This window comes from Ochotona princeps, chromosome 6, assembly GCF_030435755.1.
Source record: "Ochotona princeps isolate mOchPri1 chromosome 6, mOchPri1.hap1, whole genome shotgun sequence".
Classification (NCBI taxonomy): Eukaryota; Metazoa; Chordata; class Mammalia; order Lagomorpha; family Ochotonidae; genus Ochotona; species Ochotona princeps.
This window is the reverse complement of record NC_080837.1, coordinates 10,412,785-10,439,682: the sequence shown is the minus strand read 5'-3', so window position 1 is coordinate 10,439,682 and position 26,898 is coordinate 10,412,785. Positions and strand designations below refer to the sequence as shown.

At 43.9% G+C, this 26,898-nt stretch overlaps 1 protein-coding gene across 3 annotated transcripts; it reads left to right on the top strand.

Moving 5' to 3' along the window:
- Nucleotides 1-26,898, top strand: MORF4L1 (mortality factor 4 like 1). Of its 3 annotated transcripts, XM_058665560.1 has the most exons (13): nt 123-288; nt 7,580-7,626; nt 10,088-10,155; nt 14,185-14,301; nt 15,540-15,626; nt 16,577-16,657; nt 18,880-18,905; nt 19,279-19,367; nt 21,302-21,403; nt 22,204-22,292; nt 22,847-23,019; nt 23,238-23,322; nt 26,124-26,898. In XM_058665560.1, the coding sequence occupies exons 1-13, from the start codon at nt 249-251 to the stop codon at nt 26,206-26,208; spliced, it is 1,089 nt and encodes a 362-aa protein (XP_058521543.1). In that variant the 5' UTR covers nt 123-248; the 3' UTR covers nt 26,209-26,898. The 3 variants fall into 3 exon arrangements, with proteins under 3 accessions (XP_058521540.1, XP_058521543.1, XP_058521541.1); XM_058665557.1 differs by lacking the exon at nt 14,185-14,301 and having other exon boundaries at nt 1-288; XM_058665558.1 differs by lacking the exons at nt 14,185-14,301; nt 16,577-16,657 and having other exon boundaries at nt 127-288.

The window sequence follows — 26,898 nt, the reverse complement described above, 5'->3', positions numbered from 1 at the left end:
ACCACTCCCGGCACGCCCCGGGGCGGCGCCGGCGCAGGGGCGCGTGCGCGGCGGCCGGCCGTTGGCTGGTTCGGCGGCTGCGCGGGTCGCGGGGCTGTGAGGTCTGCGGCCGCTGGCAAATCGGGCCCAGGATGTACAGCCGGCGGTGCCTGACGGCGCGTGTGACGCGGACCTTGCTGGCGTAGAGAGTAGGGGGCGGTAGTCGGGGGTGGTGGGAGAAGGAGGTGGCGGCGACGAATCACTTATAAATGGCGCCCAAACAGGACCCGAAGCCTAAATTTCAGGAGGGTAAGCGTGCATCCTTGGTTGCAGAATACGAACACCTAACGGACTGGGAGGAAGGCGGCGCGGCATGGCGGAGGGCCGGGGGTCGGGTGGGCGGCGGACAGCGCTTTGTGCGGGGCAGCGCATTGCGGAGGGCGACACCCGGGCGGCGTGGGCAGGGAAGGCTTTGTGGAGGCCCCGGCCAGCGGGCGGGAGGCGCGCCCGGTGCGTGGCCGCCAGCCTCGGCCGTGCGTTTGTTTTTGTTCGGAGGAGGAGGGCGCGTGGCCCAGGCAGCCTATTGTGGGTTGGAGACGGGCGCGCCATGGCGGCCGTTAGGGGGAAGTGATGTGGCGTGGGGTGGGGAGGGAAGAGGCCGGAGCGGCCGGTGGGGTGCGGCTGTCCGTCTGCAGCCTTCCCAGCCCCCGCGGGGGCGGACGCCGAGCTGCGGCGGGGTTGAGGGGTCCGGGCGGTGGCTGCGGGGGTGGAGGATGGGGCTCGGCGCCCCGGGGCGGGAGAAGTGCGTTGTAAAATGGCTGCCGCAACATGGCCGCGCCAACATGTCCGCTGGCGGCGTCGTGGGCGCCCGAGCTCTAGCGGGAGGAGCCCGGGCGTGGGCGCGGGCTGGACGCTGCCCCGCGTGGGTTGAGTGCTGCCCCTCGTGGGCCTCGACCGCGGTCGGAGCGGGCTGGACCCTTCCCCGCGTGGGTCTCGGCGCGGTGGGTGGACGGGGCCGCGGGGCCGGGTCGGGGTGATGTGGCCTGCGGGCATCCCTTTTGGCGTCCGGGATGGCGCGGCGGCTCGCGCGCTCCGCGTGCGGTGGTTGGTGTGTGGAAATGGCTTTCGGCGCGTGGGCAGGAGTGTGTCTGGTTGTCATAACACCTGGGCTCGTTTCGGGCGGCTGGAACAGGGCCTTGTTAGTATGTTTGGGTGTGTCGGTGCTGTGCCTTGAGCACGGTGGGTGCCATCTACGAGCATGGTCCACGCAGCCTCCGGTGTGTGTGTGGGGGGGGGTGGTCTCCTGTGCGCTCCAGTGTCTTTAGGGGTGTGAAGTTGTGCTTGCCTCCCCCACTTTGAGGGGCTGTGGCTGTCTTTTCCGGAGTCATTATTTTACTAGATGTTTACAGCAAGGCTTCTTAATCCAGAGTCGATGGATAGAAAAAGTTTGTGAGCTCGAACGGGGTGGAAAAATTTTTTATGTCAAGGTTGAAAATGACTGTTTCAAGCAAGCATCGATATAAACCCTCTGCCTCTGCAGAGAAACACACAGTATAGTAGTGTTTTTTACATCCCAATACTATTGTGTGTATTTGCAGAAACCTAAGAAGCGGGAGTGGCAGACAGTGGTGATGGAGAGAAAAGGGAACCAGGGTGCCCCAGCTGTGGGCTGTGCACTTCCAGGGGTTTCTCAGTTGCTCCAAAACGGAGTGTACAGGCTTCTTCAGGAGACTTTCAGCTGTTCAGAAAATACTGTAGTGAGGATACTTGTTCAGTGCTGGCCGAATTGAGACATTAAGGAGTACAACGGAGCCGGGGAAATTGGGAATGGCTGAATTTATCACTTAACCGTGGAGGCAACATCACAAGGCAGATGAGAATTCAGTAAGCAGTTTTTCTGCTGGATGACTGAAAAGTGGGTTTGGGTCTTCCCACTTAGGATTGTTTTAAATACAGGGCAAAGAAAACTCTGGGTGGCGTTCCCATTGTGAGAGGAGACCTCTTTGTCAGCGATGAGCTTACTGGCTGAAGCTGGCCTTGATATTAGTGAGTACAAAGCAGTGGAGGGTGAAATATCAGAATCTGCTAATCTTGAATTTGAAAACCTTGGAGTGCACTTTGAGAAACCATACCATATGTGGTGGGTTGTATTTTTCAAATGACCATTCCTCCTGGTTCAGTGAAAAAAAAATCAACGTTTTGTTGTCCAAGGTCGTACTCTTCAGCTAACTGTGGTTTTTCCACAGAATAGTACGACCAGGTAGATAGCTAGGATGTAGGTCAGAAGGTGTCAGCCTTTGTGTAGTAGTTTTTGGCAGTAGCCATCAAGAAAAGGAAAAAGGAGTAGCCATTTTTATAGCGCCTTTAAAATATACTTGCAGAGTGGACCAGGAAACATAGTAGTAGCAGTTCTTCATTTATTAGAAATGTAGTTTTTATTTTTGCCTATAGACTGTTAGAGGAATCATTGGTCTGGGCATTCAGTCTCTGATTTATAGAGTGGAACTGCGCATGTGTTGTATAGGGAATTTTGTTTGAAAAGAACTGTTACTGAATTCCTGAGTGAAGGTCTTTGGTGAGGGTTGGAAATGCCTTGTTTTGGAAACCACTCCCAAAGAATTATTGGTCAGATTTGGGAATCTTGTCCTGAATAAAAGACATCCAGCTTTGATAACATGGTGTAAATGGCAAAATACGTTGAACTTTGACTTGTTTTTCCTGTGTTCCAGGGGGTATGCTTCTGTGCAAGCTTTTTTCTTCACCTGGGTCTTTCCTTCCCTGTGGCTGATCTTCATGCTCATGAGAATGACCATAATATGAAGTCCAGGGAATGTTCATAACCATGTTTTTTTTTTTGGTCAGTGCCCCTTATAAATGTGACACTGCTTGACAAATCAAACTCGGGAAAGACATTGATAAGTATGTTAGAACCGAAGACTTGGCTATAGAACTGTTGTAGGCAATTTTGAAGAGTTTTAAGTTTAAAATCCATATTTCCCAATAGTTTACAAATTCAGCCAATAGGATGTTTTACTTTTAGAGCTAAGAGAGCTGATCGTGTTAACTCCTTTAACTCTGGGTTAGTAGACACCAAGTGAACTGCATGGATGAGATCTGTTTCTACTGCTTGCTGACAAATGCCTGACTTGCATGGAGGGTGGAGATGGCTTCCAATTCTTAATCCTACTAGATGCTAGCGTATTTTTAATTTCTAATTTTCTTTTAAAAATTGTTGACATAGTTGAGAAAGATGGTTGACATCCCCTGATTAGGGTGGGTTCAAGTATGGAGGAAGGTGTGTGGGACAAATGTTTGCTAGTTTTTTTTCTGTCATGATGCAGGTGAGGTAAGGTGAGGGGTCACTACTTGCTGTCCAATTACATCAGCACCCGGGAATGGGGAGCAGTCATTTGGTAACACCTTAGAGACCCAGTGTAAGAAGAATGTTCCAAAGGTGTGATTGGAATACTTACTTACTTATTTTTATTGGCAAGTCAGATTTACAGAGAGGAGAGACAGAAAGATCTTCCATTGCTGGTTCACTCCCGAAGTGGCCCCCAATGGGCGGAGCTGAGCTGACCCAAAGCCAGGAACCAGGAGTCCCCTCTGGTCGTTTCATGCGGGTGCAGGGACACAAGGTCTTGGGCCATTCTCTGCCACCTTCCCAGATCACAGGCAGGGATCTGGAAGGGAAGTGGAGCAGCTGGGATGCAAACCAGTGCACATATGGAATTCCAGCATGTGCAAGGCAAGGACTTTAGCCACTAGGCTGCCGCGCTGGACCCTGGATTGGTTTTGAGTTCTGAGACATCAGTTTTGTTTTGCATTAGGGCTGACAAAAATCTTTCCAAGGTTGGGCCCGGCGACGTGGCCTAGCGGCTAAAGTCCTCGCCTTGAAAGCCCCGGGATCCCATATGGGCTCCACTTCCCATCCAGCTCTCTGCTTGTGGCCTGGGAAAGCAATTGAGGACGGCCCAGAGCACTGGGACCCTGCACCCGCGTGGGAGACCTGGAAGAGGTTCCTGGTTCCCTGCTTCGGATTGGCGCAGCACCGGCCGTTGCAGCTCACTTAGGGAGTGAAACATCAGATGGAAGATCTTCCTCTCTGTCTCTCCTCCTCTCTGTATATCTGACTGTAATAAAATAAATAAATCTTTAAAAAAAAAAATCTTTTCAAGGTCTGTTGACTGGCCAAGTCCACTTCAGTGCATTCAAGGCCCAGGAACATAACTACAAAGCTTGGTGGGGAGTAGTTTAACCTTTTCTGCCTTCCATCTTCTGACAAAGCACTTGATGTCCATGAGCTGGCTGTCATGTCCCAGCTTTCACTAGTGAAAGCAGTGACCCAGTAGGGAAGTCCTGGAGGTTCTCCTACTAGGCCCAACCCCCTTCTTGACATTCACCAGCAGGTGCTGTAGTCTGGCTCAGTCTCAGCTCTCCCATGGATGCAGCAGCCTAGCCCAGCCTGGCCCACTCCCAGCCATAGCCCTCATGTGAACTGGTGGGTGTTGCAGTCTGAACTGGTTTGCCCCCAGCCCCAGCTTCGGCAAGTGTCAAGTGGGTTCCTGAAAGTGATTTTTTTGTTGTCCAGCCTGGCTCAACCCATCACCACCCCCCAGCTCTTGTAAACTAGTGGGTGTTGCAGTCCCGTAGAAGTGAGCCCACACATCCCGTACAGAATCTGCCATCATATCCAGTTCCTTTGTGTTTTGGTGGATGCTGTGGCCCAGGCTGACGTGGCCCACAACTTGCTCCCAGTACTCGTGGGTGTGTTTCTTGGCCTAATCCAGATATGCCACCTGGTTTATGCCCTCTAAACCACTGCATCTCAGCTTTTTGCCTGCCTGTGAATACAAATGGCCAGGTTCATGAAAGCCCCCCAGAAATCATTTCCTTCCTTGTCAAACATGCTCTCAGCTGCTTCCACTCCAGTATATCCCCAGAACCCCTTCCCTGGGCAGTCTGCAGCTCCCCTTTTCCTTGGGGGTCTAGGTGGCACATCCCTGTCCCTGCCTGGTGGTCCCTGCCTTCCCCACATACCTTTTGTTTTTCTTTTATCATTTTATGATACATTTGCATAGGCCCTGGGATTTTTCTTACCCCCTCTCCAAGTCACCCCCCCCCAGCTCTGAGTTCTCCTTTATTATTACTATAGTATAGTTCTTCATAAACAGTCATATGCCCATCATTGTGGACATGGACAATGGCAGAGAGCCCAGCATCCTATTGCCAAGGTATAGTTAACAGTTTCATTGGGAGTCCATCTTTGATCTGCAAATAGAGATGCATACTGCATTGTATCCTCACATCTGGATATGATAGTCTCCATTGCACAGTTACTATACATCCCCTTAAATGAAAAGCCACAATACAAAATCAACAGCGGGAAGAAAAAAATAGGAATTTACAACGCTGTGAAGTTAAATAACATGCTACTGGATATGATAGTCTCCATTACACAGTTACTGCACATCCCCTTAAAGGAAAGGCCATTATACAAAACTTAATTCAATTTAATTAAATTTAATAAAGATATTCATTTTGATTTTTTTTCTTTTATTTTAGGAGGTTTATTCCAGCAGGGCAGAACAGGACAGGGTAGTGGGAAGGCGAGGGGGTAGGGAGAGGCCAGAAGGAGAAGAGAGCCATTTTGATTGTAAGGGCAGATTTACAGAGAAGAGAGAAGGGAATGGCCTGAGCTGAGCTGATCCAAAGGCAGGAGCATCTTCTGGGTTCCTGTGTGGGTGCAGGGTCCCAAGCCTCTGGGGCCTCTTGCACTGCTTTCCCAGGCCACAAGCAGGGAGCTGGATGGGAGGTGGAGCAACTGGACACAGACCAGGGCCCATATAGGACCCCAGTGCTTATGGTTTGCTAGTGGAGGGTTAGTCAATTGAGCAGTTGCCCTGTGAACCACTCCCCAACACCTTTAAAGGGCGGGGGGAGAAAAATAAGCTATGCTGGCCCACTGGTACAGTGGACACAAGTTTCACATTAACCCGGCTCACCAGCTGTTGACTGCTTTTCTCCCAGCAGTGTAACAAGACAACTAGGCAGCTGACTATAGCTGGGGTAGCTCCTAACATTTTAAAAATGTATTTAAGGTTGCCTTTGGAAGACAGAATTTGAGCGCTTCCATCTGCCAGTTCATTTCCCAAATGGCTGTGATGGCGGCCAAGCCAGAAGCCTCATCCTTGTCTCTCGTGGGTGCAGAGACCCAAGGACTTGAGCCATCTTCTTTTCCATGCACATTAGCAGGGAGCAACCGAGTCTTGAACTGGCTCTCATATGGGATGTTGGCAGTATCTAGATTGCCCACTATACCACACTGCTGGCCCCTAAGACATTTAAAAAAAATTTTATTTGAAAAGCAGTGTATCTCCTGTCTGCTGGTTGATGACAGGTATTGCCTGATTTGCCTGAAGAGTGGAGATGATGTCCAAGTTACTTTTGTGGACAGCTGTTTAAATTTTTTTTTTTTGATTAGTTGGAAGGTAGTAAGAGGTATTATCCACTGGCTGGTTAAAGGGCTGGGATTGGACCAGTGGAAGTAGGAGTAGAAACTCAGTCTGGAGGTCCCACATGTGTTTCAGGGACCCAGATACTTGAGCCATCACTTGCTGCCCCCTGGGGTGTGCATTGGTAGGAATCTGGAATTGGAAGCAGAGCCAGCAGTTAAAACAGGCACTTGGCAAACCAGGTGTCCTTTATACACACAACCATTTAATTACAGTCTCAAGTCCTGCTGGTGGACTCTATGGCTAGTGTAAGTTCTGAAGGTTGCCACCCCGCACCCAAACAACATTGAATAGGTTTAAGGAATGAGCAGTTGGGTCACTTAAAGTCTGACCCAGGAGAGGGTGATGAGCCTGGTTAGTGATTATGAGCCTGTGCTTCATTAGTGCGCTTGCGTAAGCTGAAAGTTTTTTTGCTATTATTAAGATTTTTATTTTTATTGGGAAGGCAGATTTACAGAGAGGGAGAGATCTTGCATCTGCTGGTTCAAGTCCCAAATGCCACAGTGGCTGGAGCCAAGCCAATGGGGAGCCAGGATCTTCTTCCAGATCTCCAATGTGGGGGCAGGATCCCAAGGCTTTGGTCCATCCTCTACTGCTTTCATAGGTCACAAGCAGGGAGTTGGTTGCGAAGTGGAGCAGCTGAGACACCAACTGGCACTCTTGGGATCCTGGCACATTCAACGCGAGGATTTAGCTACTGAGCCATTATGCTGGGCTTGTATAATGAAATTTTAATGTGTAGATTATTGTATTCGGTAAGGGTTGGAAGCAGATATAAAGGTAAACTATAAAGCCCTAAACTTAAACCCAAGGGGGAAAGCTTAAAAAAAAAATGGTGTTTCCAGATAGTTAAAAACACCCAGTCAGTGTTGTTAAAGGATCTCGTTTCCTGCACACCTGATAGATTTAAAGAAGCTGGCATTCTAATTTTGTTTGTGTTGTAGGATAGGGTTGAAGTGTGATCTGAAGTGTTGTTTATATATAGTCTTTGAAGTTTCCCTACTTTGCTAGGAATAATGAATTGCTGTACAATGATGGCTTCCTTTATGTGAAGAGGAATTACAGTTTGCCTTTTGCTTTCACAGGTGAACGGGTATTGTGCTTTCATGGGCCTCTTCTTTATGAAGCAAAGGTATGAGACCTGTTTTGTTTTGAGAAATTGATTAAAATTATAGTTCAGTGTATGTTTTTTCTGTTTGCTCATGTTTACTTGAAAGTTAGTTACAGAGAGAGGAAAAATCAGAGATCTTCCATCTGCTGGTTTACTTCTCATATGGCCTCAACGACAGCTGGAGCTGAGCCTGTCTCAAACCACGAGCTTCTCCCATGTGGGTGCAGGGGCCCCAGTATTTGGGCCATTGTCTGCTTCTTTGCCAGGCTGTAAGCAGGGAGCTGGATGGGAACTGGAGCATCCAGGACTCCATGGAGTGTTCTGTTGCTGCAGCTGGTGCCCATACGGGATGCCTGTGCTGCAGGCAGAGGCCTAGCCTACCAGTTAGTAGGGTTGTAAATTTGTGATTTTTCCCCCTGCTCTCTTTATGGATTTCTTACTGCTTGTTTAATGGGCCAAATAATTTAAATGTTGCTAATCTATTCTACTTTTTTTTCTTAACTGGCTAAAGGTCCTGTAAGCATTTGAAGGAAGTGATAGAGGTGGAAGATTGGTTGTGGGAACAAATGCGTTTTATATTGTCAGTTACTTTCATATGCACACAAGCTGAGAAAGCATTGAACCAATTAGGTTAAAGGTATTTGGTAACATTTAAAGTGAATACGTGAAATTGTTTGATGTTGCGTCTGGCAAAGCAGAACTCCGAGTTCTGCTTCCTCTGCTCCGATTGTAAGAAACTGATTTCAGTGGAGAACTGACTGTACTTGTAACTGTGAGTCATATCTATTTTAATGAATATCTGAAAAGGTGGTTGCGAAGAGAATTCTGATTAAAGAATAGCTATTTTCACCACTTTTTACTGTGGTTTGAATAGATGTGTTCACATTCTAAAATGGCTGAATTTGGTTTCATGGAAATGTTTGGAAACTATTTAAAGTTTGTGTGTAAGTATATTGCATTTTGATGGGCTTTGATAATACAGTTTGTAATGTTAGGTTATGAAGTCCATTTTGAGTGTTACTTTTTTTTTTTAAAGATTTATTTATTTTATTACAAAGTCAGATATACAGAGAGGAGGAGAGACAGAGAGGAAGATCTTCCATCCGATGATTCACTCCCCAAGTGAGCCGCAACGGGCCGGTGCTGCACCGATCCGAAGCCGGGAACCAGGAACCTCTTTGGGGTCTCCCACATGGGTGCAGGGTCCCAAAGCCTTGGGCCGTCCTCAACTGCTTTCCCAGGCCACAAGCAGGGAGCTGGATGAGAAGTGGAGCTGCCGGGATTAGAACCGGCGCCCATATGGGATCCCGGGGCTTTCAAGGCGAGGACTTTAGCTGCTAGGCCACGCTGCTGGGCCCGAGTGTTACTTTTTAATAGTAAATCAAAACTTGCTGTTTGTTCTTCTGGCAATAGCTAATTTTAGAATGACTTGAAGTAATTTATTTTTTTATTTACCTCTGATAGTTTTTTTTTAAATTTTTAGATTTACGTATTTTATTGGAAAGGCAGATTCACAAAGAGAAGGAGAGACAAGAGAAAGATCTTCCGTCTGCTGTTCTCTCCCCAAGTAGCTGCAGTGGCTGGAGCTGAGCTGATCTAAAGCCAGGAGCTAGGAAGTTTCTCTGGGTCTTCCATGCAGGTGCAGGGTCCTAAGGCTTCCAGCTGTTCTCTGCTGCTTTCTCAGGCCACAAGCAGGGAGCTGGATGGGAAGTGGAGTCAGGACATGCAGCGGTGCCCATATGGGATCCTGGTGCATGCAAGGCGAGGATTTAAGCCACTAGGCTGTTGTGCTGGGCCCACAAAACCAGTGTTTAAAGTTCTCAATTTGCCATCTAAGTTAATTTTCTGAAACAGATAAGCTTATGAGATGTCTTGTTTTTTTAAAGATTTATTTATTTTTATCAAGTCAGATATACAGAGAGGAACACTGTCCATCTGCTGGTCCACTCCCCAAGTGACCGCAACGGCCAGTGCTTTACCGATCTGAAACCGGGAACCAGGAACCTCTTCCAGGTCTCCCACGCGGGTGCAGGGTCCCAAGGCCTTGGGCTGTCCTCGACTGCTTTCCCAGGCCACAAGCAGGGAGCTGGATGGGAAGTGGAGCTTCCTGGCGCGTTCAAGGTGACGACTTTAGCCACTAGGCCATGCTGCTGGGCCCTGAGCTAATGTCTTTTTAAAATGTAATTCAAGTACTTTTTTTTTTTTTTTTTTTCAAGTCAGTGTAGTTCTCAGCCGTTGTTATCCTTGGGTAGCACATATAGGGTAAACTTATCCTGTGACTCTCAGCTTTGTTGATTCTTTAATGACTAGATTATACAGTTTTATAGCCAGTACTTTACATGATCTTGGCTATAGAAGGTCCAATTTTCCATTTGTTCATTTTGCTACCAAAAAGAGTTTGTGTGATTTGTGTCCTTGAAAGATTGAATACTTGAAAGCCATTGTACCTATTGACAATTGTTTTTCCTTTTTTTTTTTCCAGTGTGTAAAGATTGCTATAAAGGACAAACAAGTGAAGTATTTTATACATTACAGTGGTTGGAATAAAAAGTGAGTATTAGCCGGCACAAGCATTACTGTTGTTAGTGAAGTCTTAGGGTAATACAGTGTGCACTGAAATAAGGGTGCACCAGTTATAGTGTGATGCAGGTGTTCGCTGTTGAGAATGTACTTGCTTTGTGAGAGTATTTATTTCCTGTTATAATCCCTGATCGTGTTTTTTTCTGGTTTGGGGTATTCTGAAGTTTTTGGCCTGAGTAGAAATCCAGTGGCAGGTTATTTTGGGCAGTTACACTCAAAATGATAAAGATGGTGTAAATTGGAAGTGCCAGTAAAATTTCCCTATCTGTTATCTGAACTTCAGAAGCATAGTTTATTAAATTATTGTCGGGGAATGGTTTCGTGTATCTCACCTTTTAGCATAGTGTTTAACAGAGATGAAAGTTCAGTTGCAGAATCTAATTTTCCATGTGCCAAACAGAAAATGGGTATAGATTGAACACTTTCTATAATACCCTGGTGGATTTTTGTCTTTTGGGCCCACAGGTAACTCTGTCTAGTAATTTATTCAGGTTACCTTTTTGATACTTGTTTTGTTTTAGGAGAGGTTTTATTAATGATGCTTTGTCCTAGAAAATTGCACTGCTGGTAGTTTAAACACCTTTTTAAACATTTAAAAAGTTTTAAATTTTAAAGATTGCTTATATAGTTAAGGGATGCTCACCCATGTGGGTCCCTGATTAGGGTGGGCAGGGTCAAGCTATGGAGAAAAGTGGGTGGGGCAGGTGCATCAGTTTTTTTCTCCTGTGTTCTTGCTGGGGGAAGAGGCCACTCCTTGCTGTCAAACTGCATCAGCACCCTGGGATGAAGGATTCGATGATACCTTAGAGACCTTGATTTGGGAAGAACATTCCAAGGGTGTGATTTGAATGGTTTTGAGAGTTCTGAGACATCGTCAGCTTTGTTTTGCACCAGGGTTGAGAAAAATCTTTCTAAGGTCTATTGGCTAAGTCCACTGTAGTGCACCCATAGGCCCAGGAATGTGTTGCAAGGCTTGGCAAGGAGAGTGGGTCAACCTGTTCTGCTTTCTATCCTCTGATAAGGCACTTGGTGTCCCCTGCTGGCTTAGATTTGCTGGCTGTTTATGCCTTATGTGTGCGTCTGGGTATGCTATCCACTACACAGGCATCAGCAACTGAGGAGACCCAGTAGCAATACATGCACTCCAAGGTTGAACCATAAATCTTGTGATTTTTCCCTGCGGCCAGAGTCTTTGGTCCAGTGGTCTAGTTGGGGAATCTCCTTGACTCTTGCGTGCCAGCCAGTGCAGTATCAGATTCTGTCGTCTGCACCAGCCAGCGCACATGCTGGTGAATGCAGCCGCCTGTTCAGTTCAGCCCCAACTCTAGCTCATGTGAACCAATGGATGTTGTTACCCAGCCCAGCCAGCCTGCCACGAACTGGGTGTCGAATCACACCAGCAGGTGCTGTGGACTCATTAGAACAATCCCAATAACCCCCACCACCCTGGTTTTTGTGTGTGCTAGCATGTGCTGTGGTCTGTTCCAGTCTGCCCCATGTCCCATCTGGCTCAAGCGTATCCTTGGGTGCTGCAGTTTAGCTCAGCCAGATTCAACTCATACATAAGCCAGTGGCTGCTGCTATCTTGACCAGCCTGACCCATCCTGAGCCCTCATGAGAACTGATAGGTGTTGTGATCTGACCTGGCCTGCAACCCATCTTTGCTCTTTCTTGTAATAGTGTGTGCTGTGGATGTATGCTGCAGCCCAGCCAGGCCTGGCTTACGCCTAGGCCTGGCTCTCACACTCACCAGCTGCAACTGCTTAGCAGGGAAGTTCCTCAAGTTCTCATACTGATCCCTCTTCCAGCCCCAGAGTCTGTGTGTGTCAGCAGGTGCTGCCTGTCTAGCCTGATGTGATGGACCCCCAGTCTTGTCATTACCCAGCGGGTACTGTGGTTGCCTGACTGACCTGTGCCCATTCTGCCTCTTGCTGGTGGGTGATAACAGCCTAGCCCAGCCACCTCACACCCATTTTAGCTCTTATGAGCATCAGCGGGTTTTGGAGACTAGCACAGTCCAGCCAGCCCCCAAACCCAGCCTACTTGCATGCCAGTAGGTGCTGCAGCCTTGCTGAGCCCTGTCTCCAGCCCTGGCTGTTATGCTTCTCAGTGGAAGATGCGGTCCAGCAGGGGAGTTCCCAAAGTTCCTCTACTACCAACCCTCTCCCGTGCTTGGATCTGTTTTGCAGGTGGAACCGTGGCTTTGCTTGGCTTGATCTTCCCTTAGTCCTGGCTTTTGCATGTGTTGGCATGTGCTGTAGTTGACCTCCAACACTGTGGGAATGATGGGTGCTACAGTTCCATGGAGGTGAGCCCACAAGTCCCTACAAAATCTGCCACCATATCCCATTCTTTTGCATTCTAGTGGGTGCTGTGGCCCAACCTGATGTGAGCCATCTGCTCCACTCACGTGTGGGTACTGTGGACTAGCCCATCCAGCATAGCCTCCTAACCCCAGCTTTTGTGTGTACCAGTGAGTGGCACATAATGCTATCAAGCCCAGCCCAGGTCTTTACTTAAGAAGGTGCCTTGACCTGACCCAGACATGACCTTCAGTTTCCCTTCTGTTAACCACTCTGAGTTCTATAGTCTACCTGTGAGTGCAGGGGCCTGGTCTGTGGAAGACCCTAGAAGTCATTCCTTCCTTGTCAAACACATGTTCCCAGATGTTCCCACTCTAGTGTGTCCCCACACCCCTTCCTTGGGCAGTCTGCAGCCTCCCACCTGGAGCCTCGGGTGACATGTACTGGCCTGGTGTTACCTACTTTCCCCACATACCTTAATTTATTTTTTTAAAGGTAAGAGAATAAGCAGCTATGCTGGCATACTGGTTATAGTTAACACAAATTTGGCATTAGCCAGGCTATTGGATGCTTTTATTTCAGCAGTGTAACAGTTGCCTACCAGCAAGGCATCCTAGGCAGTTGCCCACAACTAGGCAGAGTTGTTTTCTACTTAAAACATTTTGTCACCTGGCCTTGGGAGCAGTAACATCTGGTTTTGGTGGTTGCTTGGTGCTTGTGGAAGGAAGGTTTTGTTAGCCTTGTAACTGGTCTTAATAGTTTGCTTTTCAGGAGACATCCAAATTGCTTGTTAGTCACATGTTGCTGCCTTAAGAGCTCAGAACTATCAAACCTTGGATATTTCTTCCATTAATATAACTTGGGAGTTTGAAATCTAAAATACATAAATATTTATTGTGACAATACTAGGTTTTCTGTTTTTTTTTTTCTCCCCCTTCATCTGCTGATTCACTCCCCCAGTGGCCACAGTGGCTGGAACTGAGCTGAGCTGAGCCAGTCTAATCTGAAGCCAAGAGCTTCTTCCAGGTCTCCCGTGTTGGTGGCAGAAGCCCAAACATTTAGGCAATCTTTGTTGCTTTTCTCAGGCCATTAATGAGGAGCTGGATTGCAGGTGGAACAGGCAGGATAGAATTTGTGCTTATATGTGACATGAAGGCAGCAGTTGCTCATGTGGCTTACAATGCTGGCCCCTGAAGAATGAAATTTAAGATACTGTTTTAATGTTTTACTTAGCTGCAATTTGCCTAGTGATAGTCTCTTGGGTATCTAGATAAAGTTGAGGGAGTTATAATGAGAATTTTAATTCTCTGTAGGGTATATAGAATATGTTGTTGGTGCATGTGTTGAAAAGTTAAATGTTAAACTATCAAAGGCAAACAGTACATTCATGGTGCTGGGTTTACTCCTCCACATCTGGCACACGAAGAATGGATTTAGAATTTCACTTCTAAGTTGTAAACACAGCTTTTGTACTTAGCTCTTAGCTCCTTTCCATATGTCACGGATGTCTACTGCTCAGTTATTGGAACTTGGATGGTATTTATAAATTAGCAGAAACTGCAAATACTTTTAAATTTCCAAAAGAATTTGATGGCAGGCATTTATGTATTTCTTTTGTGAATGAATCGTAATATAGCTGAAGTTCAATTCTGCACCTGGTTACTGAGATTACTTTGTGCTGTGCTGTCTGTATCAGAAGTGCTGGGAGTCCCAGGCGCTCTGAAAAAGCTTTGAAGACCCGTGAGGCTCTTGTAGCCCATTTTCCTGTTGCTGAAGGAGCTCCCTCAGTACACCACCCCCTCCTGACCTCTAGGTAAATGCATGTTTTAAAGTTTTCTCTAGGAAGCAGTACTGAGGATTGCATTTAAGGAATGTTTCCTTTAGGCACTGTAAGAGGTCAGAGAAGGGAAGTCGTGTGAGACTAGACCTCACTGTGTCACTAAAGGAGCTCCCTCAGCAGGAGAAAAGGGCTCTTCCTCTAAGAGAAGTTGGGGGAAAAGAAAACCAGACTGACAAATCTGAATTTTGACAAACTAGCTCTGATCAGCCTTGGAAGTTAAGTCTGGTTAAGCTGAATCAGTATAGGCAACGTTTGAGCATGGTAGACCTGCTGATGATGTTTGGATCTTGACTTCTGTGCCAGGGTTTCCAGGTGTTTCGCTTGGCTTATCAATTCTGTGAGATAGGTGCTTTTGTATCCTTGTTAGAGGTAATGAGAGGTATGGAGAAGTATGCAAATTTGCTTTTAAACTATTGATATTGATACTGGTTTTCGTGTTTTGAAAAGTTTGTATATCATCTTTGGCAATTAGAAAATTTTAAGGTAATGCTTTTATTCTGTAAAACTATTAACTTTGGAACTCAGTGTTTATACTAGGATACTTAAAAAAGTCAATGGAGTAATGGAACGAAGAGATGCATTAAGATGTTGCTTTGGACACATGGGTCCCATATCTCAGTGGTGGAGCAGCTGCTTATCCACTTGGGATTCCAGCTTCCTGCTAGTGGAATTCCTGGGAGCAGCAGGTGGTGGCGTGGCTGCAGGGGTTATTTGGCGCTATCCACAGATGGAGTTTCGGGCTTTTGACTTTGTTCAGTTTTGTGGGTGCCTGGGGAATGAACTAGCTGCTGGAGAGTTCTGCCTCTCAAATAATTAAAACACTTTTTTTTAATGACTCAGGATTAAAAAGCTTAAAAAGCATTTTGGTGAAGAATATGATATACCTAATAGATTTTAAGATTTTGGGGGACCACACTGTTAGCTATTTATTTTCCCTGAATTTTTGGAAGTACACTGTTTACCTAGACTGCTTCTGTGAAGTATTTAAATCAGCTGGGATTTGACTGGCAGTTTGTATTTGGAATGCAGCTGAGAATGATACTTTCTGTTTTACAGAGTATGACTTTTCATTCTGTTTGAGAATGGACTTTTAGTGCCAGTTCATCAAATCCAAAGTTGTGCCTTTTGAATCTGTATTTAAAAAAATTTTGAGGAATGGATACTGGTTTAATGAGAATGTTTTTGAGCATTTTAACTTTGCTTTTTTCCAGTTGGGATGAGTGGGTTCCAGAGAGCAGAGTGCTCAAGTATGTGGACACCAACCTGCAGAAGCAGCGGGAGCTTCAGAAAGCCAACCAGTAAGTGTCTGGAGAGGCAATTTGAGGAATGTGTAGTTTGGTTTTAGATATGGAATGAATAGTGGAAATCCTGTTGGCTGCCTACCTATAAAGTGATTCTCCTGTGTTACAGCTTTGATTTCAAGATCAGACAAGTGATAAAGGAGGTAGTATACCTGTACTTGAGTCTGTCCTTAGAGCTTGGTGGAAAACAGTGGAATAATGCTGACATTGCTGTGGGTGTAAAACCCTTGGCTAGATTTCATTCCTGGTTGGGCTCTGTGGAAGATACTGTTGGTGGGGTAAAAATGCCAGGCATGGCTGATGATATCCTGTATTTCTGAAAGTACATTGAATGATAAAGATCCTGAAAGACTTCAATCTGAAAGTTGAAATGTGTATTTAAGAAATGATAAAGTAGGATTAATGAATAGAACAAATGGGAATGGAATGTTGAGGTTTTTGTTATTTTTATTATGGAATGTTGCGTTGTATGGAACACAATCTATTTTCTATTTCAGCCAGATTTTATTTCATGCACTTCAAGTCTGATAAACTGGTAGCTCTTCCATCTAATGATTAATTTTCCAATACCTCCAACATGTGGGACTGGTGTTGCCAGAACCAGGAACCTATAACTCGACCATTTTAGGTGTCAGGGACCAAAGTGTTTGACTCATCTCCTGCTGTCTCCCAGGGTTTGCATTATTATGAAGCTGCAACAAGGGCTGAAACCTACGTGTTAACGTTAAGTGTGGGCAGCTCAGATGGTGTCTCAACCACTGTGCTGAATGTCTGCCACTTGGAAAAATGTATTGTCTGTTTTTCCAGCTTGTTCTAAACTTGCTGCTAGATTGTTAAGTTTAGGACCGCAGTTTGGATATCAATTGCTAATGGAACCAGGGTGGTACAGTTTATTTTCTCACAAAGATACCTGTGTTTTGATGATTTTACTGAACTTGTTTTTGAAGGGAACAATATGCGGAGGGGAAGATGAGAGGGGCTGCTCCAGGAAAGAAAACCTCTGGTCTGCAACAGAAAAATGTCGATGTGTAAGCAGCTTTAGTTTACATACTGTTCTAGAAGTCTTAATTCAAATCTGAATCTGAAGTTGGAATGTGGAAGCTTTGACACCGATATTCCCATTCCTTAGGTGTCACTTGTTAGTCATTGGAAATGCATTTAAATGCACGGTCCTTATTTTATGTATTTTATGTATTTTATGTATTTTCTCTTTTCTTGTGGTAATGCACAAGAGAGATCTTCATCCATTTATTCACTCCCAGAATGCTGTAATGGCCCAAGCCAGGAATCTGAAAATCTGAGTTTCCCACATGGGTGGCAGGGTCCTGAGTGTATGAGCAATCTTTGGCTTTCCCAGACCCATTAACGTGGAACTTGATAGGAAGTAGAATCTTTTTTTTTTCTAAGATTTATTTTGTTTTTTATTGAAAAATCAAGTATATTGAGGGAGGAAGATCTTCTGTCTGCTGATTCACTCCCCAAGTGGCCACAACGGCTAGAGCTGAGCCAGTCCAAAACCAGGAGCCAGGAGCCTCTTCCAGGTCTCCCACATGGGTGCAGGGTCCTAAGACTTTGGGCCATCCCTGACTTCTTTCCCAGGCCACAAGCAGGGAGCTGGATGGGAAGCGGGGCTGCTGGGATTAGAACCGGTGCCCATATAGGATCCTGGTGTGTGCAAGGTGAGGACTTTAGCCGCTAGGCTAACACACCAGGCCCAGGAAGCAGAATGTTATTAGCTTACGCTTTGACTCAATAAGAAACTCATAGGTGATACAGACAATAGATGGGTTGTATGATAACTGTCGCATAGTTTGAAAAACTTGCATGGTTGCTTCGGGCATACTTTGAACAACAAGTTTAAAAGCAAGAACTTCCAGTAGTTCTCACTATTGGACATAGAAGTATAGTTTACAGATCCTGTACTTCAGAGACCAGATTGGTTGTCAATATTTTAATTTTATAGTATGGGGTGGGTGAAGAATCGAACTGTCTGCATTTATTAACTGATATATAGGAATAAACTTCATGGTTTATCTGACCCAGAATGGTTAAGATAGAGGCAGGTATAATCATCAGACTAGCCATATTTTCATGTTGAAAACCAACTGTAAGTTAATTTGAGTTGTAAAATGAACTCTAGGACCATACGTTGTTTAAATGTTGGGGTGAGGGGATGTTTTTTCTGCTGAGAGTCATTTGGATATTTAACACAGCCACAGGCGGTATATGAAATGACCTATGATTCCTCCACTCGACCAGTGATTCTGTGGGCCTCGAACATGACCTGGATGTTCTCCACCCCTGGTTTCAGTCTGCCTTTCAAGTGAAAATAAATAGATCTGTAAAACAAAAAAAGACAAAACTACAGAACATTCAGATGTTTGGTATGATCCTACAAAAGTAATCCATAATTATGGTTTTCACAAATGTTTCCTTTTTTTTTTTAAGGTTTATTTATTTCATTACAAAGTCAGATATACAGAGAGGAGGAGAGACAGAGAGGAAAATCTTCTGTCCAATGATTCACTCCCCAAGTGAGCCGCAATGGCAGGTGCTTTGCCGATCCGAAGCCGGGAACCAGGAACCTCTTCCAGGTCTCCCACGCTGGTGCAGTGTCCCAAAGCTTTGGGCCGTCCTTGACTGCTTTCCCAGGCCACAAGCCAGGGAGCTGGATGGGAAGTGGAGCTGCCGGGATTAGAACCGGCATCCATATGGGATCCCGGTGCGTTCAAGGCGAGGACTTTAGCCACTAGGCCACGCCGCCGGGCCCAATAGGCTTGTTAAAAAGGACAACCAGTATGCAGGAACTACATCAGCTCTGTGTCCTCCATAGGAGAGAAGAGTATATGATATTGAAAAGGAAGTCCTATAGTTTAGAGAAGAAATAAATGTTTTAGGAAGAGGAACAAAAATAATACGACAAAGTAGACATTTTTGAAAGTTCTTGGTGGAGCGGGCAATGTGATTCTTACTTTTGCAATGTAATATTACCTTTTCAATGTAATTTTTTTTTAAAAAGTCATGCTTTTTTTTATAAAAAAGGAAGTAAATCATGTATTCTTGGGTTATTTTTTTTATGGAGGGAGATACAAATTGAAGTAACAAAAATCTGTGTGTGCAGGAGGCATTGTACTACCTCATTTCAGCTGAGGCAGTGTACCTTTGCATGTAACAGTGATATGGTAGAATAGAATCAGAAGGCCATGTTACTAGAAATAAATTTTTTCCTCCTTTTCCTCCCTCCGTTCAGGAAAACAAAGAAGAATAAACAGAAAGGTAAGAAAGTTAACTGATAAATTCCACTATGTATGTATGTTGATAATCTCAAATGAGTCTCACTGCATGTTAAGAGATTGGGACATAATGGTGACGACACATCTTAATACCAAATGGACACTGGTGAAAAATTAACTTCATAACTTCCCAGGAAAGATAATTTTTTTAATACAAATTAATGGAAGATAGCATGATATAGCCTATACTAAATGCTTGGTGGAGCTGACCCTAAAAAAAAAATAGTAGGAAAAGAATTGTCTGACTTTGATTCAAGAACAGTTATGTAATAGTGGAGAATCTGTTGAGTTAATTTTTTTAAAATGTTCACTGACTGAATATTTCCACTCACCCTGCCTGGCACGTGTTTGGATAGCACCGGGAAATGGAGATGGTGGCAGCACCAGTGAGACTCCTCAGCCTCCTCGGAAGAAGAGGGCCCGCGTAGATCCTACCGTTGAAAATGTGAGTTTTTCTTGCATCATCTGTTAGTTTTTAGTCTCACAGATTCTGGCACATAAGAACAAATAAAACTGAATATGAGAAAATTGCTAGCATCTGTGATTAACTACTGACATTAAGCACCACCGGAGCTAAGCTGATTTCCTTAGGCTAAGAGTTCATCCTGGGAGAAAACACAAATTTTGACTGGATTTTTTTTTTCTGCAAGTTTTAATATACAGTTCTTGCACATATTATGATACATTTTTACCTACTCTCTATGATTTCTTTTTAAATTTGAGTATACTTTTATTATATTTTTGACAATCTTTACGTAGTTAATTAGGGTGAAAGGGTACAAGGGCTATAGGAAAGTGGGTAAGATTATTTCCATATTGTTTCCTTCATATATCTGAGGTAAAGAGAATATTGAGGGAGAAGCCCCACCCAGTCTCCACCCACCCCAAGTCCTAGATGTGGGACATGCTGTGAGATACTTGCTCAAGTGGTTTTTGATAGTTCACCAGTTATGAATCGCTGCCAGTCTCGCCACTCCAAGCACGATGAGGTCGTTGAAGAATCCACTGATTGACATAGCCCGTCATAGAGACTCCGTTCGTCTTGTGTGTACTAGGAAGTTCAGGGGCCGCCACAGTCCATCGCCCCGATCAGCGGGTGGTTGCAATTGCTGGGTTGGTTCTGTTTTCAGCCCCGACTTCCACTGGAACCAGTGGATGTTGCAGTCCAGCCTGGTTCTGCCCAGCACATACTTGGCCCTCACATAAACCAGTAGGAGCTACAGCCCATTGACTGGATTTTGATATTCAGTTATATATATTCCATGATCTCGTGGAAAGTTGCACTTCGCATCTGATCAATCATTTCCAAATTGTACATTTAAAAAAAGATTTTTAACATTTTATCAGATTTTACAGAGAGAGGAGATACAGAGTGAAGGTCTTCCAACTGCTGATTTACTTCCCAAATGGTCACACTGGCTAGAGCTGAGATGATCTAAAGTCGGTAGCCAGAGGTTCTGTGGGTCTCCCATGTGAGTGTAGGGGGCGAGCCATCCTCCACTACCTTACTAGGCTATAACCAGGGAACTGCATTGCAAGTGGAGTAGCCAGGATAAGACAGGAAGATGTTCGGCCTGCTGATTCACTCCCCAAGTGTGTGCAATCGCTTGAGCTGAGCCAGTCTGAAACCAGGAGCCAGGAGCCTCTTCCAGGTCTCCCACATGGGTGCAGGGTCCTAAGACTTTGGGCCATCCCTGACTTCTTTCCCAGGCCACAAGCAGGGAGCTGGATGGGAAGCGGGGCTGCTGGGATTAGAACTGCTTTACAACCGCAGGATAATCACTGCCTAAGGGACAGGGCTGCTCACTCTGGAATCTACAAGGTTGCTCATCTTGCTTTTGGCACCATGTGTTTAGGGACAGTGAAGGAAGGTCCTGAGTGAGCTTCTCCATGGCTGTAGTCTCTTCCCACATCAACTCTATCAGATCACTCACTCAGTTAATTAAATGAATCAAGGATGTGCCTGTATCTTTTTACTGTAGACATTCCACTTCCAGAAGGAAAAGAAATTTTCTGTCAGAATTTTAATTTCACTTCAAAGTGGAATAGACTTAATTTCAAGATTATATCTTTTTTGCCTATCTCCTTTGCCCCAGGGACTGGGTATGTGGTATCTCTTAATGCTAATTTTAGAAAGAAAACTGATTGCACATTTGGCAACTCAAAGCAATCAATCTATACCTAGTGCCTTTAAAGGTACAAACAAATACCAAAATCTTGTGTTGAGAGTTGCTATTCAGCAAGAAAAGATAGGTTTCTGGTGGGGGGGAACCCCAGAGCCTATGAAACTGCCACATAATGCAAAATAATTAATAATAAATAAATAAATAAAAGAAAAGAAAAAATAGGTTTCTGATAGTTTTGTTTTTTTGTATTTAGGAGGAAACATTCATGAACAGAGTGGAAGTTAAAGTGAAGATTCCTGAAGAGCTAAAACCATGGCTTGTGGATGACTGGGACTTAATTACCAGACAAAAACAGGTAACTTGAAACATCACAGATTGTAAGCTATATGATCAAATTCTTTCTTACTGCTTGATTTTGCTACTTCAAAAAGAAAATTTTATGGTATGACTAATGAATAATATTTTAGAGACTGAACAATTACTGTAGAATAGCTTAGAGGCAGAAAACTTTGTGATATTTTTTATGAATTAATAGTTTAGGAAAAGTGGGAAATATTTGGAGGTTAGAGCAGGAAGGTTTCTGAAAGTTGGTAAAAGTCGTAAGTGTGTTTATTGTCAGTGAAATTGGACCATCCATAGTTGCGTCTCCACTAATGCAGTAGAAAACACATAGTGCCACCTCCAAGGTTTGGTCACGGTCCCAGTCCCCAAGAAAACCAGAGACCAATCATGCTCCTGTGTGGAGTTACTAGCTTACAGATATGGGGATGTTCAGTAGAGCAGCAATTGAACATCACAAAAAGACTATCGATGAAGATATTTTTTAGAACAAAAGAGGCAATTTTAGAGGAACTTGAGAGTGGGGTTGAGAATGCAGGTGGTGAACACTCACAGTATTTGGATGTGGTGTGAGTCCTGATTGGAGTCCTCTGAGGACTGCTTTCCAGCTGAGCTGCCAGGACTGGTATGGCTCCACCAGTTCCTGCCTCCTGTAGACAGGTGGTAGCTTTAGTCTACATTGGGTCGGATAGTAATCCCTACTTCATGTTGCTGTTAGAATGAAACTTTCAGATTGAAACTGACATGTGAAGTATAGCAAGTGATGTTTTTTTTTTTCTTTGAAAATATGTGTCTAAGTGTTTTTTATTTTCATAGCTCTTTTATCTTCCTGCCAAGAAGAATGTGGATTCCATTCTGGAGGATTATGCGAATTATAAGAAATCCCGTGGAAACACAGATAATAAGTAAATATATTCTTTCCAAATTGTGCAAAAATACTTTTAAGTATTTTCATTTTTAAAAAAAGGTTTATCTATTTGTTTTACTAGAAAGTCAGATTTAAAGAGAGAAGGAGAGAGAGAAAGAGCTTTCATTCTCTGGTTTACTTCCCAAGTAGCCACAGTGGTCAGAATTGAGCCAGTCTGAAGCCCGGAGTCTGGAGATTCTTCTGGGTCTGCCACGTGGGTGCAGAGTCCCAAGGCTTTGGATTGTGCTTAACTGTTTCCCAGGCCACAAGCACGAGATGGAAGGGAAGTGGAGCAGGTGGGATACAAACCAGTGCCCATAAGGGATCCCAGTGGTCGCAAGGCAAGGATTTGCCCTTGGGATACCGCACTGGACTCAACTCTGAAATATTTTTAAAAACCAGACCAGAGAGTTCTAGTTTGCCATATCCTAGGTTGTACATATTTGACATTTATTTTACATTGCCTTGTTAGTTTGACTTCTTTGCCTGCATGTTCGTTGAACTATTTGAGTCTTTTTCCTGTGATCTCTTTTGAATGTTCCTTCTTATCAGGGAATATGCTGTTAATGAAGTTGTGGCAGGGATAAAGGAGTACTTCAATGTCATGCTGGGCACTCAGCTGCTGTACAAGTTCGAGAGGCCACAGTATGCTGAAATCCTTGCCGATCACCCCGACGCACCCATGTCCCAGGTGTATGGGGCACCACATCTGCTGCGATTATTTGGTAATACCATTAGAAAATATTGCTTTCCTTGTTTTTTTTTCCTCCTAAAATAAAAAGCAATGTTAACTTTTTTAACTGGGAATGCATACAATTTAGAATTTTTATGTAAAATATTAAGTAGCAAAATCTGTATGAAAATCAACAAAGCAGTATAGTTAAAATGTATAGTTAAGTGCTGCCTTAAGTGTAATGTGCATTAAATTGTTCTTGTTAAATAGTGCGAATTGGAGCGATGTTGGCCTATACACCTCTGGATGAGAAGAGCCTTGCTTTATTGCTGAATTACCTTCATGATTTCCTGAAGTAAGTCTATGTATTCTTAAAATTAGACACATGAACTAGTAGAGTGTACCAAGAATACTCTATAATAAGAGATTAGCAATATAAATGCTAAGACTAAGCAGTGGGATTAGTGTGAATGTGTGTGGTTGATGGAACAATGCATGTGTAAACCTGTGAGAATCTTGGACACAATGAGGACAAGAGTGGGGGGACTTAAATGCAGATAAGGAACTGGCAGATCCTTTGAAGAGTCTTAATTTCATGTATTAAAATACTAGAAGAATCTGAAGTTAAAACCAGTAAGGTAATTTAGGGTGATTTTTTTCATAACGATGTATATGTGTTACACATTGTAAAGGACTCTGTTTAGTATAGTTCTTAATATTGAAACCAGGGTAAAGAAGGACATGGGGAATTTATATAAATTACAGAATAAAGAACCTCCAGAAATATGTTCAATATGAGAACATAAAAGATTTCTATTTATTTTTTTAGAATTATTTCTATTGGAAAGATTTACAGAGAGGGGGAGAGATAGAAAGACTTCGCATCTGCTGGTTCATGCCCCAAATGGCCACAGCAGCTAGAGTTGAGCCAATCTGGAGCCAGCAGCTTCTTCCAGGTCTCCCATGTAGGTACAGGATCCCGAGGGTTTGGTCCATCCTGTTTTCCTAAGGCCTAAGCAGGGGACTGGATGGGAAGTAGAGCAACTGAGACACAAATCAGCACCCATATGGTTATAGTATCCCAGTGCTTGGAGGTTTTTCAGTATTTAAGGAAGTTTTTTTTTTTTCCCCCCCTCTTAAGATTTATTTGAAAGGCAGAGTTCGAGATCTTCCCTGGTTGACTTTCCTGGTGACCCTATTACCCAGGAATGGTGTCAGCCAAGGGCAGGAGCTTCATTCATTTCTCCTGCATGGTTATAGGGGTCCAAGCATTTGGAGTGTTTCTGCTACTTTCCCAGGCACATTATCAAGAAGCTGGGTTGGAAGTGGAGTTGTCAGGACTCCCAACTGGTGTCCACATGAGCTGATTGGTGTCGAAGGTGTCAGTTTAATTCCGTGTGCCACAACGTCAGCCCCAGTAAAGTATTTTTTTGTTAGATTGGCTCACAATTTAAGTGAAGAAGTGTGGAAAAGGACAGTCTGCAATCTTGGTTCCTCAGATTGTTGGTGGCTATTTCTGTAATGTAAGACAGTGTTGTATATTTTATTACAAGAGATTTATGTTAGAATGATAAGTTCATTAATACTAGGGTTACTTAAAAAGGTTTGTAGAAAATGATACTAGAAAATTTTGGTGTAAAAGAAATCCTGAATCTTTGTATGGTTTCTTCAAGGTTTTTACCCATAGTTTTTTTAAAAAAATTTTTTTCGGTCATTTTGAAAATTGCTTTAAATTACATTTCCAACTTTTTAAAGTATTCTTTTGTACTTTAGATCAGGAAACACAATGGTGGTAGGATATGGTATAATCCCCCTCATTTGTAATGAAACTTGTGGTTTTTGAGAATGGCTATAGTTAATATGGTGGATCGGTTTTTGGACCCAATGTTGGAATTAAAGGTTTTCATTTTCTGCTTTGAACATTCTATATTTGAAACCTTTATTTATATTTGAAACCTTCTTTAATTACAGTATATTTTATATTTTATGATGATAATTTTCAGAACTGCTGTGTGTGTTGGCGAATTTAAAGTCCTTGGCTTTACCAATGCTGGAAACCTTTATTTAGACTTGTTAGCGACAGAAATGTACTCTGTTACTTAATGCTTTAGGTCATCCCTCCCCCCCCCCCCCAGTTTTATTTATTTGAAACAGCTACAGAGAGAAAGAGGTCTTATATCCACTGGCTCACTTGTCAAATGGCTGTAGTGGCTGAGTAATAAGGCCAGGAGCTAGGATCTATTTCTGAATCTCCTGTGTGAGTGCAACTATGGCCCCAGCATTTTCCCAGGCACCTTAGCAGGGAACTAGATCAGAGGGGAGGCAGCCAAGGCAGTTGCTTAATTCCAATGCCACAGTACCAGCACCCCCTCTCTGTTATATAATATGTATTATTATTTAAAGATGATTTATTCTTACTGGAAAGCTTAGCCAGTCTGAAGGCAAGAGGTTCCTCAGGGTGTTCCATGTGGGTGCAAGGTCTCCAGCCTTTGGTCCATCCTGTACTGTTTTCTTAGGCCACACGTAGGGAATTCCATGCAAAGTGGAGTATCTGGTTCCCAGCACTTGCACAGTGAGGATATAGCTGTTGTGCCATTGCACCAGATCCTTTATTTATTTATTAGGATGTATGTATCTGAACAACAGAAGCTCACGAGTGAAAGGACATAGCCATCTGCTGGCTCACTCACTAATGATCTCATGGTTGGGCTGCGCTGAGGCCAAGGGTCACAATTCCCTCTTGGTCTTGGTGACAGGATCCCAAGCACTGAGCCGTTCTCTGCTGCCTTCCTAGGACAGTAAGAGGGAGCTGGATAGGAAATAAGCAGCTGGGACATGAATGAACAGGTGCTCCTATATAGAATGCTAGTGTTTTAGGCTCTTTTAACTTGATATGCCATAGCACCAGCACCCCCTCTCCCCTTTTTCTAAAATACTGTTCATTTCAAGCTTGAAATTTTTAGTTTTGAGTTTGTTTCAACCAATTTCAGAGAGCTAAAAACATCTAGATTGTGTTTTTTTTGGACACATAAAATGTCACAAAATTGCTCTCCAGTTGGCCTTCTGAAGGAGTACATGTTCTTTGCTGTTTTTTGTAAGAGTGTGACTCGACTTCATTAAGAGAATCCTTATAATGAATACCATTTTGTTTTCTAGGTACCTGGCAAAGAATTCTGCGACTTTGTTCAGTGCCAGTGACTATGAAGTGGCTCCCCCTGAATACCACAGGAAAGCCGTGTGAGAGGCTCGCTCAGTCACTCACCCACTCACTCACTTACTCACTAATGTTTGCATCTCTGTAAACACGTTTTTGTTCTAGTCCTCTTGTACAAATGATGTACTTTGAAGATGTTAGTGTATAACAGAATTGATGTTTGTTTTCTGTTTGATTTTAAACAGAAAAATTAAAAAGGGTTGCAGCTCCCTTTTTCCTTTTCTTTACTCATTTCAAAGTTGCTGCCAGTGTATTCAGTGACGGACAGCAGAGGGACGTGCTGTAGAGTATTCTGTTGCCTGGTTGACAGCTGCTTTGAATGCTGGTGGTTCTCGTCCTTTGACACTGCGCACTTTTATAATATGTGTTAATGCTCTATGACAAGATGCTCTGACTCCTAGTGCCAAAGGTTCAATTCCGTGTATATAACTGAACACACGCATCCATTTATGCTTTTTTCTCCCCCCTTTTCTTCTTTTTTATGGTGCTTAAAGTAAAGAGCCCACCCTTGGCAAGTCATCCATGTTGTTCCTTAGGCATTTTATCTTTGCTCAGTTGTTGGAGAATGGTGGCTTGTTTCATGGTTTTGTATTTGTGTCTAATGCACGTTTTAACACAATAGACGCAATGCATTGTGTAGTTACAGTTTTCTGGAAAAGTTGATCTTTTAGGAATTGTTTTTCAGATCTTCAATAAATTTTTTCTTTAAATTTCAAA

Bases quoted from the DNA above. Each gene is read 5' to 3' on its own strand.
- MORF4L1 (XM_058665560.1), top strand. From the start codon at position 249: ATGGCGCCCAAACAGGACCCGAAGCCTAAATTTCAGGAGG. The intron at 289-7,579 runs GTAAGCGTGCAT...TTGCTTTCACAG, and splicing joins GAAGCCTAAATTTCAGGAGG to GTGAACGGGTATTGTGCTTT. The intron at 23,020-23,237 runs GTAATACCATTA...CTTGTTAAATAG, and splicing joins ACATCTGCTGCGATTATTTG to TGCGAATTGGAGCGATGTTG.